Source organism: Mesoplodon bidens (genome assembly GCF_964165515.1).
Source record: "Mesoplodon bidens genome assembly, chromosome: 2".
Lineage (NCBI taxonomy): Eukaryota > Metazoa > Chordata > Mammalia > Artiodactyla > Ziphiidae > Mesoplodon > Mesoplodon bidens.
This window is the reverse complement of record NC_138177.1, coordinates 147,806,695-147,819,429: the sequence shown is the minus strand read 5'-3', so window position 1 is coordinate 147,819,429 and position 12,735 is coordinate 147,806,695. Positions and strand designations below refer to the sequence as shown.

The following is a 12,735-nucleotide window of genomic DNA, read 5'->3' as shown; positions in this document are numbered from 1 at the left end:
GCCTGACACGTTGTAGGTGCTCATTAAGTACTTGGTAGGTAATATGGAGAAGGAAAGTGGGGTTGCGCTTGGCCATTGTCACTGTCAGCTGAGGAAGTTTTTCTCCCACTGTTTCCAGAAGTGCATCCTCCACAGTTAATCAACTCTGGAGGCCCAGGTCTGAGCTCTGCCCTCACCTTCACCCTCCCCCAGGTGGGCGGTGCAAGCCTCTCTGACCAGGCTGGGTGCTCAGGGGAGGTCAGCCACCTTCAGGGACAGTCAGCGATCCAGAAGCCGCTGCACCATGAGTGTCTCTGCACTGAGCACCCCCAGAGCCCTGGGTGGTGTCTCTGGTCTCCTGCAGGTGGTCTCCCTGCTCGGCCTGGTTCTGCTTCTGCTCAAGGCAGCACAGCTCTACCTGCGCAGACAGTGGCTGCTCAAAGCCCTTCAGCAATTCCCGTCTCCTCCTTCCCACTGGCTCTATGGGCACATGCAGGAGGTAGGATGGAGTGGGACGGGGGAGTGGGAGGGCAGGGAGGGCCGGGGCTCTCAGACCATGGTTCTGATCAGCAAGCCCATGGGACAAAGCCTTGCTGTGGGAAGAGCACATGACCTCACGAAAGGACCCAGCTTACCCCTCAGATCTTGGCTCTTCATCCCAGTCTGGGTAGCTCCCTCCCTCCCAGGACCCTGTGCTGGTGTCCTCAGGTCTGTCAGATGCTCCTCCCTTAGGTAGATCTGCAGGCTGTCCTAGCAGCCCTGCACTTTGAGGACATTGGCTGTTCCTTCCTGAGTCTCCCCCATCTCCAGGCTGAGCAGCTTCAGCTGTTCTCATAGAACAGGCTTCTAGATGCTTCCCTGCCCCACCCCTCAATCCCATCCTCTCTGCCTGGCCCTGAGCTTGCCTGGGAACACAGGCATCAGTCAGTCTGATGGATGCTGCCCTGTGGGCTCACTGTCGGTGGAGATGACAGACAGGAATCTAGGAAGATGTCAGGTCACAGGAGAAGAGACCCACCTCCTGGGTGGGGTGTTTCATCAGCTGTAGGGACAAACTGGCTCAGTTTGTTAAGACTGAGGAATTTTCCAGTCTCCTGATTTCAGTGATTAAACCCTGACAAGCTGCTGGCACACATGAGCGAGGTTCCCAGGATGGTGCCAGGTAAGGAGAACTGACATTTGAATTGCACCATCCACAGGGTGAGGTCACCCGCCTGGTGTCCTCCCTCACTGGACTATGAGCTCTTGGAACCGAGCATGAAATCCCCCTCACCCCCAGCACCCTGCACGGAGCCTGCGCAGAGGGATGTCAGTCCAATGTGTGGAGGGACAGGAAGGAGCGGCTTGCAGGCTGGGGAGGGGCAACGCCTACCCACCCAGCACTGGCAGCACTAGCCTGGGCGGCGGGGGCTCAGAGCCAAGGCAGGGGCCACATGGAGAGGGGCTCATCAAGGGTTTGTGGACTGAACAAATGTTGGGAGAAAATCAGGGGTTGCAGAGAGCTGAGGCCTCCCTTTCTCTGTAGCGTGATTATTGTAGAGTGGAGCCAAAGACGGGAACCGGAAACAGCCGGAGCCCCACGTGGGCTGGCCCAGTACCTCTCTCCCCTCTCCTTCCTAATCTCCTGCACCCCAGGTTACTCAGCGTCCTCCCCACCTGCCTGGGCATTCTGGCCTCTGGGACTCTGCTCCCATGTGCCCTCTACCTGGAATGATCTTGTCCCTCATATGTCTATCTACCAAGGCCCAGCCCCAAGTCACCTCCTCCAAGATGTCTTTCTGGGTCTCCCAGGGGCGCAGGGGACAACCCTTTTTCCCTTGGCTGTCCTTCTCATAAGGCAGTGCTAACCGGATTCAGCTAGTTTTGTCTGCAGTGTCATAGCTGTGAGCTCCTTCTGGGAGAGCCCGCCTCTGGTTCATCTTTGTAACCCGAGAGCATCTTGGTAAATGATGACTCGATGAATGAGCAAGTGCATGACGAAGAGCTTTCTAACGTTCAGGTCTGAGTTAGGGTTCCTGCCCCAAAGCTTCCCCAGAAGCTTGGTCTTCCGTCCATCACACATTCATGAGCCCCTACGGTTGTCATGTCCTCAATCTCGCTGTCTCCTCCTGGAGGCTCCAAACAGACAAGCATCTACAGCCGCATCCTAATTCAGTGGCTTAAAAGAGTACCAGGCACATAGTAAATGCTCAGTAAATATGTGCTCAGTGAAGGAACCCATCCCACAGTAAGCAAGTTGCCTCAGAGCTGATGAGTCCTGATGGTGGAAGGATGCAGGCAGAGATTAGATACCAAAGTGGCGGATGGTTGCTTTGAGTTACACAGAAGCCATTGAATTAAAGACGAGGTGACTGCATGGAACATGCCTAGGACGAAATGTTGACGAGAAATCCAGAGGTGATAAAACGAAGCTGAATCTCCAAGGTTAAGGAGAGGCAGTTGCTCTGTGGCAAAGAGGAGGGGCACAACAGGTAGAGGAAAGAACCTGGACAGAGGCCTAGAAGTGTGAGCAGGTGGGGCAGTGCAAGGAGCACTGGCAGCAGCATCTTTGGAGGCAGAGCAATGGGTCCTGTGGACTCGCCAGCCCGGCAGGAGGCAAGAATAGAGAGGGTAAAGCCAGAAAGCAAGGGCCTTTGTGGTCCACACTGAGGAGTTTCAAGAGGTTCCTCTAGGCGGTGGAAAGTGCACACAAGTTTCTAGTTATTGGTAAGTGAAAATAAGATTTAAAGATCCACATGTAAGAACCTTAGATCAATACCATTTTAATGTATACATCCAGAATCTATCCTATCACTGTGTATACACTCAATATTTAAAATAATATATACACATACAATTTAGTACTTAGTTTTTTTCACTTAGCCATATACATCCTAACACTTTCATATTAGCAAACATTTACATGTATGCTGGGAGAATATTGATGATATATAGAAATCAGTAAGCAAAAGGAAATTAATATATAAATTTATTTTTTTAAATATAAACTATTTTATTCTCTAAATAAAATTATATGACTAAACTGCTTATCAAGTGATACGACTTATCATAAATTGCTCATGCAAATGTTGTACAAATCACTTCCCAAAGTTTTCTACGCCTGGGAGTGAATCCCTGATGTAGGTTTCTGTAGGCAGTTCATACCGGTGGCCCAGGGCTCTACCAGACAAGGGGACAGAATGTGGTCTTAGGACGAAGGTGGACAGCCAGCAAGGTCTGGGGCAGAGCCCAGGTCAGAAGAAATAGTTCCAAACTCCTAGTTCTGCGGATCGATCAAGAACGATCTCCCTGTACCCATCCTGCCCTTCACCCCCACTCCAGCACTGGAACTCACAGAAGGGTTTTATTGATTTATCTTTCCCTTGGGGACAGTTCCAAGAGGAGACCGAGCTGCGACCCCTACTGAAGAGGGTAGAGAAATACCCAAGTGCCTGTGTTCGCTGGCTGTGGGGGACGAAAGCCCTAGTGTTGATCTATGACCCTGACTACATGAAGGTGGTCCTGGGGAGATCAGGTGAGAGGGAAACCCACATCCAGCAGGAGAATATCTTCCCTCCTGGGTACATGCCCTTGGATCTGTGAAATTCCAGAAGAAACTGGCACTTCAGCCATCAATACCTGACTCTCTAACAGCCATTCTTGCAGCCCACAAGCCAGACTAAGGCCAACATTATTCACTTCTAGTGAATGCTTAAACACCTGGGTGGGGCTGACTTCTCTTTTCTGTCTTACTTTTTTCTTGTTTTAACCCAATTGAGATGATCCCAGGTCTGGAAGACAATTCCCTGTCCACACTGATTTAGGTTTGGCACCTCTCACTGTTGCCTGTCCTGGGTCATGAAATGGCCAAACCACCACAAGCTGTAGGAAAACCACAGGCTTCTTTCTTACTCTGTGGCACTGAGCAGAGCCTATCTTTCTTGCCGATTCACCATCTTAGTCCTGTGGGTGTTCTGCTGCTGGGACACTGAGTCTGCCTTCCTGGGCCCACAGTGACCATCAGGACAGAGAGAGTCAGGGATGGGAGGCACGAGGGAGGTGGCTTGAGACAGACTGCCAGCTGACAAGCATCAGGAATGGAAGGTACCACAGCTGCTCTGGGGGCTGCCTGTCTTGTTTGGTGCCCTCCACTTTCCTTCCTTATCTTTCAGACCCAAAGTCTCATGATGCCTACAGATTGCTGATTCCCTGGATTGGTAAGTACATTTAAATACAACTGCAGTCCACCCACCAGTTAGGTTTACCAAGAGCTACCACTTTGGTTAATGGAGAACAACGGGTACCAGGCACCCGGTCACCACCTCATCTCTCAGTCAAGCCTCATTTCTCTCCTTCCAGTGAAACTCTCACCTTTTGTAATGGTGCTGACAGCCCTCCTGAAACTCAGCCTCTTCTTCATCACTCCTCAGTCCTCTGCAGTATTCTCAGCCTGACTATTAATTAATACCTTCTATCGCCTGCACCCCTACTCTTTTTCAACCTCTGTCTCACAGCTGTCATAATCACATCCTATGGACCAGCCATTTTGGAAATTCACATTCCTGAACTGTACTGTCCTTTCCTACCTTTGCCCATGATGTGCCCCCTCCTGACACCCGTGCTTCCTCCCAAGTTGTCCCTAGTCATCTCTCTGATCCAGTCTCTCCGACCCACACACACCCATCTGTGGCCCAGGGAATGGTTTGCTTTTGTTGGAGGGGCAGACTTGGTTCCAGCACCGGCGGATGCTGACCCCAGCCTTCCACTATGACATCCTGAAGCCCTACGTGGGTCTCATGGCCGACTCTGTCCGAGTGATGCTGGTGAGTCCATCCCTTGTCACCTGGACCCACTCACATCCAGCACTGCTGACAAAGTCCACTCTCAGACCCTTGTGTCCCTCAGACGTCCATCAGACACAGCCTCCAGGATGATGCATTCAGAACGTACTCTGAGGCAGAGCTCACCAAACCTGGAAGGGACACAGGGGTCCCCAGGCATCAGCTTGGATCCACAATTTGCTCTGAAGAAAGGGAAAGCAGGGACATAGTGTATTCAGGGTCCACTCCCCTCTCATCTCCACATCTTCAACACAGAAGATTAGAGCAAGGGTCATTCCCCTGGACAGCGGTGCAAGCTGCCCCCGGATGTCATGGACAATGGCAGCTTCAGTGGCAGAGTGGACATCCCAGGATGTCACTCAACTAGTCTCTGGTCTGGGGCCCAAGGCCTCTGCATGGAATTGAGCCACTCATGGGAGGAAATGAGGCCACGTCTACACTCACAGAGCCAGGTCTTGCAAACATCACCTCTGATCCAGACTGAGCACCAGCTGGTCTCAGTTAACAATGGATGAATGAAAGGAATCGCCCCTTCATAGGAGCCCAAATAGAGTCCCTCAACCTTTTCCCTGCCTTGAAATATTTGCTTACTAAAGTTGGCCATCGCCTGTTCAGTTCCGATCTCAAGACACAAAAGATTACCCCTTTGTCCGTTGAGAAACAATGTTTTCTGGTCTGCCACAAGGTGATTATCACCATAAATTGTTCCTAGAATTCAGAATTGATTCAGAATATTATGAGAGAGTATAATTAATTATATAATAAATGATTCCGAGAAAATAGACATCACATTACACACATGTGTTACAGCTTCAAACTGCTAAAACATATCTGCTTTGAAAGTGAGGAAATCTCAACCGAAGATTTAGAGAGACAGGGAGAGAGCCTGGCCTTGTCAGCACAGGCCTTCTGGCAGAGCAGAGCAGGGTCAATGTCCCCCTCCCACCACAGGACAAGTGGGAGGAGCTCGTCAGCCTGGACTCACATCTGGAGGTCCTTGGACACATCTCCTTGATGACCCTGGACACCATCATGAAGTGCGCCTTCAGCCACCAGGGCAGCATCCAGACAGACAGGTCAGTGGCAACATTTCAATGCCAGGGTCCTTGTTCTCACCAGCTGGGGAGGACTTACCTGAGAGGCAGTTAGGGCAGCATGGATGCTTATCAGCACAAAAAGCAACATTCTGCACAGAGTCATGGACCACAGTCAAATTCCACCCAGACCAACTTTGACTCAGTCACAGGTCCCTGATTCCTACACAGGGAGAAGCCTGGCTGCTCAGGCCACTTGTAAAGGACTGAGGGTCTCCAGGGTTGTAAGGTAGAAATGACAAAGCCTCAGTGCTGCCTGTCCCCACTGACTGAGGAATCCCCACCTGGAGCCCCACTCCGTCTCCAGGTCAGAGGCTCCCTCCACTCCAGTCTCCTTTGCATCCTCTCCCTTCAGGAACATCCAGTCCTACATCCAGGCCATCAGGGACCTCGGCAATCTGATTATTTCCCGAATAAGAAATGCTTTCCACCAGAACGACATCATCTACAGACTGACCCCTGAAGGCCGCTGGAGCCACCGGGCCTGCCAGCTGGCCCATCAACACACAGGTTCTTCTCCTTCTGGGTAACTCCTCCCCTGGCCTTGACCCCTAAGGCAGAGCCCAGACTCCTGCTTCCTCTTCAGGGGCTGGCACACACCCACACTGGGTACTTCCTGGTGCAGGGGTTGGGAACCGAGATGTCAGGGTGTCAGGTGATGTGCAGGGAGATACATGTGTCACCACGTTGCTGATGGTGGAATGAGAGCCCCTCCCAGCGGCATTCAGACAGAGCCTCCATGGGCTGTGCTATTGAGGGGATTCCCGACCTGGATCACTCGATGCTGGAGCTCTCTGCCCTGACATGTGCGCCCATTCCCACCCTCGTCCTCATCCATCTGGTACCCAGATTGGGCCTGAGGGGCAGATAGGGGTATGGTGGGTGCTGCATCTGGTTCCCCAGAGCCCTCAGCTCTGCCTGGGAACCACTGTTCTGGGACAGATGAAGTGATCAAGCGGAGGAAAACTCACCTGCAGAAGGAGGGAGAGCTGGAGAAGGTGAGGAGCAAGAGGCACTTGGATTTCCTGGACATCCTCCTCTTTGCCAGAGTGAGTGTGGGCAGGAGAGGCCTGAGGCTTTGCCCAGAAGCACAGAGGAAGGGCAAACCCTGCACTCTCCCTGCCTCCGCAGATGGAGAATGGGAGCAGCTTGTCTGACACGGACCTCCGTGCCGAAGTGGATACGTTCATGTTCGAGGGTCACGACACCACAGCCAGTGGCATCTCCTGGACCCTCTATGCTCTGGCCTCCCACCCTGAGCATCAGCAGAGGTGCCGGGAAGAGATCCAGAGCCTCCTGGGGGATGGCGCCTCCATCACCTGGTGAGTGCCCAACAGATGGGAGAACGTTGCCCCTCTATGAGTGGAGGACCATTGGTTGCCCGCCCTTAGATGGGCTTCTTTTCAGGGACCACCTGGACAAGATGCCCTACACCACTATGTGCATCAAGGAGGCACTACGACTCTATCCACCAGTGCCATTTGTTAGCAGAGAAATGAGCAAGCCCATCACCTTCCCTGATGGACGCTCCTTACCTGCAGGTATGAACTTCACCACACCCACTAAACTAAGCACTCTGCAAGACCACATGGGAGATCAGAAATACACATGTGCTTTCCAGCCCCGGGATGCTGTGTTGGTTGTTTCCACCTGAAGATAATTAATATTTACTCTGCAGTGTGGACGTTTTGTAAAACGCCTGACACAGAACTTGAACCAACGAAAGCTCAATAAGCAAATGCTAGCCCTTGAATGTGGTCTTGTAATGAAGCCCTAAAATTCTAATTCCTTGAGATGTGAAGGCTTGAGAGAGAAGCAGAAATAAGTAAGGGGAGATGTGGTTCTTTCCATATGGGGTCTATGTAAACGAGGGGGCTCAGGGAGTCCATTGTCATGGGTCAGAGGGTCCAGTCTCTGGGGAGCCCTCAGGTGGATGGCAGAGAGCAGCTGATGCTCAGGTCTGAGAACACTGCCATGGTTGGAGGCCACCCATTGGCTCACCTCCCAGTGGGTCTGAATCCCAGCTCAACCACCTCCTAGCTGTGGGATCACAGACACATCCCTCAACCTCTCGGAGGCTCAGGTGCCTCAACTGCACGTGGGGATAGGAGTGTCTTCCTTGAGGGCTGCTGTGAGGATTAAATGAGTTAACGCACTTTCCCCAAGGGCTCATGATGGCACCTGATAAATGTGAGTTTTCACGTGAGGTGATCCTAAATGTAAGCCTCCAATTCTTTCCCTTTTAAATCCTGGGCCATGGTTACCTACTCTTAATCTGTGCTGTTGTGCTTTGTCACCTCCAGCCCACCTGTCTTGCAAGAGCACCATTTCATTCAGAATGATGGAGGGTAGCTCTCATGGTGGCTCCCAGGCCTTTTGTGTACATTGCCCCTGTTGCCGTGGGTACCATCAGTCTTCTCTCTCTCCTCCCTGCCCCACAGGAATCCTACTCTCCCTCTCCTTTTATGCACTTCACCACAACCCGAAGGTGTGGCCGAAACCCGAGGTATGATGGCCGTGGGAGGAGGGGATGGGATGTTCTCTCCAGACCAGCACCTCCTCTGCTCTCCCTCGGGGATTCTTGTCCCCTGATGGATTGGTGCAAGGAGTTTGACCCCACCTGCCCTGGCCCTGGTGCTCTCTCTGCAGGTGTTTGACCCATCCCGGTTTGCACCGGGTTCTGCTCGACACAGCCATGCTTTCCTGCCCTTCTCAGGAGGATCCAGGTGAGGCCTTCTGTACCTGGGGCAGTCAGGTGTCACTGGGTGCTACCTGATGTGTGTGACTGTCTACATTCATATGTGGTGTATGCAGTTATGTCCCTGTATGTTGGCATGTTGAGAAGGAGGCGTGTATTCCCATGTTCAAGAAGGCCTTCAGGGCACGCCACGGAGAACTTGGCCTCCTGACTTCCGCAACAACCAGCCACATTTCCATGGCCGTGGCCTCTCCAAAGTATTCCAGGGTTTTCCTCACTTTAGGTGTATGACTTTTCAACATTAGAATTTTCCATGAAACTTAAACTTGAGATCTTTGCTTTTCCCAATTATCAGTCTTCTTAAAAGGTGGTTTTCTCTCTTGGCACATTTCTAGTCCAGCCCACTGTCTTTTTTACTTAATTCACCAATCCACCTCTCACTGTATCAGCAGTCATGTTTTCATGGATTTGGATTTCCAGCTGCCTTCTTGTCCCGAGGATTCAAGCTATGTATGTGATCAGTTACAGTTGCCATTTGAAGAAAGCCTTGTGTGTGTAGTCGAACCCAGCAAAGTTATGACAGCGTATTAATATACACATGACACCTTTTCTAGTTGCCAAAATTCTATATACGTAGCGGGGATTATATACCATAGTCCCAAAATCTACATAGTCTAATTTTGGAAAAAAAGGATGAAATTGAAGGCAATCAAGTGCTTTTGAGAGAAAACTCACTATGTTGTGTTTGACACATGCATTTGAGAAGTTCCTGCCGTGTAAAATATAAAGCACACATGAAATAGCTGTTAAGCTGGATGATAAACTCCAAAATGACTGCTGTGAAAATCTTCAATGGCTACTGATCCCCGCCGAAATAGTAACTTCCATAACTTTGGAACTACTTAATAGTCCAAGTTTTTTCTGAGCCTATAATTCTGTGAAATTTTCAGTTGGTGAATCAACCTTCACAAACAGGCTTGGCGCAACACGTTCCCGGAATTTGCTCTAGGATTTGGTCTGTGCCAGGGTCCTGTTCTTCCTTGTAGACATTGGCTGCAGGTCATGCAGCAGCCACCAGAGGACAGGGGGTACCTGGCAACCCAATTCCGAGGTCAGAATTAATGTTTAATTTTACTCCATTCCTTTTATTTTCAATTCAATTAACTTTGTTCAAATAGAAAGCTATTTATTAAGGAAGCCTCTGTGTGCCAAACCATATATTACAAGATGGGAACACAGAGACGAAAGGAACTTTCCTTGCTCCAAGAGTTCACAGTCAAGAAACAACTACCGCTATTCAAGACAGACATGCGACGTTTCCATAGTGTAGTGGTCAGTACGTTTGCCTTACAAGGCAGACATCATGCATTCATCCACTTTTTCACTCGTTCATTCATTCACTGAGCAGATTGTGGAATGTTCCATGTTTCTGGCACTGTTCTGGTCACTGGACGGTGATGTGACCTTGAGTTAACACTAAAGCTGCTTGGGGATGTCGGAGAAAGAGGTGCAGGCGGCAGAGGCGGGAGGCCAGGCGGTCACTAGACTGAGTCTTGAGCATGTGGCCGGCAGAGGTGGGGGGAGGGGACTTCAACAGGAGCGGAGTGAGGAAGAGGGGCTGGACAGGGGAGAGGTGAGTGAGGAGCAGCCCAGAGAGCGCTGTGACGCCAGCTGAGGCCCCACGACGTGTCCTTGCTGTGATGGAGGGCGCAGCAGGCCCCGAGCCGCCGTGGCTGCATTAGAGGGAGGGGAGGCAAGGAGACTGAAGAGGCCAGTGAGGAGCCCACGGGACGGGAGGAGGGGCCTTGCTGGAGTAGAATGGGAAGGCCCCACGGGCGGGTTGACTGAGGGGCTGCGGGGAGACAGGAGGCCGGAGCATTAACTGGGAAGAAAGTGGTCCAGCAGGTCGAGGGGTGCTAACCCGTGGCCCCTCCAAGAAGCCTGCCTGTTGCTATTCTGACTTCCTTACACAACTCTGTCCTGTCCTGTCTGGGGACTGGGGCCCCTACTTGTCTGCCATGGGTGGTGAGGGCCCGAGAGTTGCCCACACCCCCCTACAGTGCCCTGGCCTGGCCTGAAACCAGAAACTGCCTGTGGACGAGTGAACAAAGTACTAATTCATATTTACTGATTCACGTGACTTGACCCTGTGGCTTAGAGCACCGACCTCCCCAACAGGACTTGCTATTGCTGAGAGCAGAAGTAGGCCTTAGGAGCTAGTCCTGGAGAGAGGTGGGCTTTGTAAAGGTCAGGGGGATAGGGTGGACCGAGGCTTGGGCGGCACGTTCAGTGCGACCCGTAAGGAAGGGATCGGGGCTGGGCCACGTAGAGGAGAGCCCTGACTGCCCTGTGCCCGGCAGGGGTTAGAAGGCTCTGCTCACTTCCTTTTCCCTCCCTGACCCAGGAACTGCATCGGGAAGCAGTTTGCCATGAATGAGATGAAGGTGGCCGTGGCCCTGACCTTGCTTCGCTTTGAGCTGGCACCGGATCCCTCCAGGGTCCCTGTACCCATTCCAAGGCTTGTGCTGAAGTCCCAGAATGGGATCCACTTGCAGTTCAGGAAGCTCCTATAATGCTTGCTGGAGACAAGGACGAGCTCTGAGGGCCCTGCCTGCCGTCCTGTCTTGCTGTCACTCTCTCCCATCCTTGCCTCTGTGCCCACTTCCTGCTTCTATCTGCCCACCTGCCAGCCTACCACATCTCCTGCCTCCTGCCCATCAGACGTTCTGCCCTCCTCCTCGCACCTTTCTCCAGGCTCCCTATCTGCTTATCTCTCCGTCTGTCTCTGACCCACCTGTGTCTCTGACTGTCCACCTAAGCCCTGATCACCTGCCCTTCTCCAGTCTGTCTACTCTCTCCCTGTCTTTCTCCCCTTCTGCCTGCCTGTCTGTCTCTGAATTCATTTCCTTTTGCTGCTAAAATAATTGGCCACAGCCTTGTGGACTTAGAACAACACAGAGTTATTTTCTGACAGCTCTGAAGTCAGAAATCGGAAATGGGTTTCCCTGGACACAACCAAGATGTTGGCAGGGACCCCTGTGCAGGGATCTAGGAGAGGATCCCTCTCTTTGCCTTTTCCCACATCTAGAGCTGCAATCCTTGCATTCCTTGGCTCCTGGGCCCTCCTCCATATTCAAATCCATCAGCTTCTTCAAATGTTCCCCTGCTTCAGGCTTCACATCGCCTTCTCTTTCATAAGACCTTTGTGATTACACAGGCCCACTCAGATAAAACAGGTTTGTTCTCTGGCTCTGGGTATTAGGAGATGGACACCCTGGGCAGCTGCTACTGTAGCTGCTAAGTCCTGTGTGACTACCATCGCCTTGGGCCCCTGATCACTCCCGTGTGTTACGGGTCTACCCGTTTGTCACTCACCTGGCTTCCCCTCTTTCCCACTCCCTGGATAAATTCACAATGTCATATGGAGTGTGTGTGTCTTCCCTTGAAAGGAGCTGGATGGAATGGAAGAGAGAGAGAAGGGGAGGGAAGGCAGAGGAGACGAGGAGGGGACATGACCCCTGGTCTGTGGGCCCAGAACCCCAGCAGGACAAGCGTGTCCCAGGGCCCCTGCAGCCTCACACTCTTGGGGTCCCTCACGCCCCACAACCTGCCTGTCACCTGAGGCTCCCGCGGCAGCTGAGTCAGGAGAAGGGCTTGTCTCCAAAGGCTCAGATGGAAGAAGTTCACCCCGGGCACCTGTCGGGGAAGGAGCCTCCCAGCTATTGTGTGGTAGCTTCCTCAACTACATCTTTAGAGGGGCCCAGCTGAGACAGGCTGGGCCTGGGACCTTTGCTGCAGCGCTGCAATGCTTGCACCTGGTTACACCTGTGTTCGAGCAACAAAATACAAAGAAAGTGTGTGGGACTAAAAATAACTATGTCCATGCACAGTTGGGGCAAATTCTGAACAAAACATACAAAGAGACCAAAAAACCCAACTGTCACTTTTTTCTTCTTTTTTCATCTTTATTGGAGTATAATTGCTTTACAATGTTGTGTTAGTTTCTGCTGTACAACAAAGTGAATCAGTTATATGTATACATATATCCCCATAGCCCCTCCCTCTTGCGTCTCCCTCCCATCCTCCCTATCCCACCCCTCTAGGTCACCGCAAAGCACTGTGACGACCTCCCTGTGCTCTGCGG

The 12,735-nt window shown here is 51.9% G+C and overlaps 1 protein-coding gene across 1 annotated transcript; it reads left to right on the top strand.

Annotated features, from left to right (window-relative positions):
• Nucleotides 1–262: 262 nt before the first annotated feature.
• LOC308612121 (taurochenodeoxycholic 6 alpha-hydroxylase-like) lies at nt 263–12,017 on the top strand. Its single transcript, XM_081224397.1, has 12 exons — nt 263–478; nt 3,352–3,493; nt 4,131–4,175; nt 4,654–4,781; nt 5,751–5,875; nt 6,249–6,403; nt 6,836–6,942; nt 7,025–7,215; nt 7,301–7,434; nt 8,335–8,399; nt 8,543–8,619; nt 10,996–12,017. The coding sequence occupies exons 1-12, from the start codon at nt 284–286 to the stop codon at nt 11,162–11,164; spliced, it is 1,533 nt and encodes a 510-aa protein (XP_081080523.1). The 5' UTR covers nt 263–283; the 3' UTR covers nt 11,165–12,017.
• The last annotated feature ends 718 nt before the right edge of the window (nt 12,018–12,735 follow it).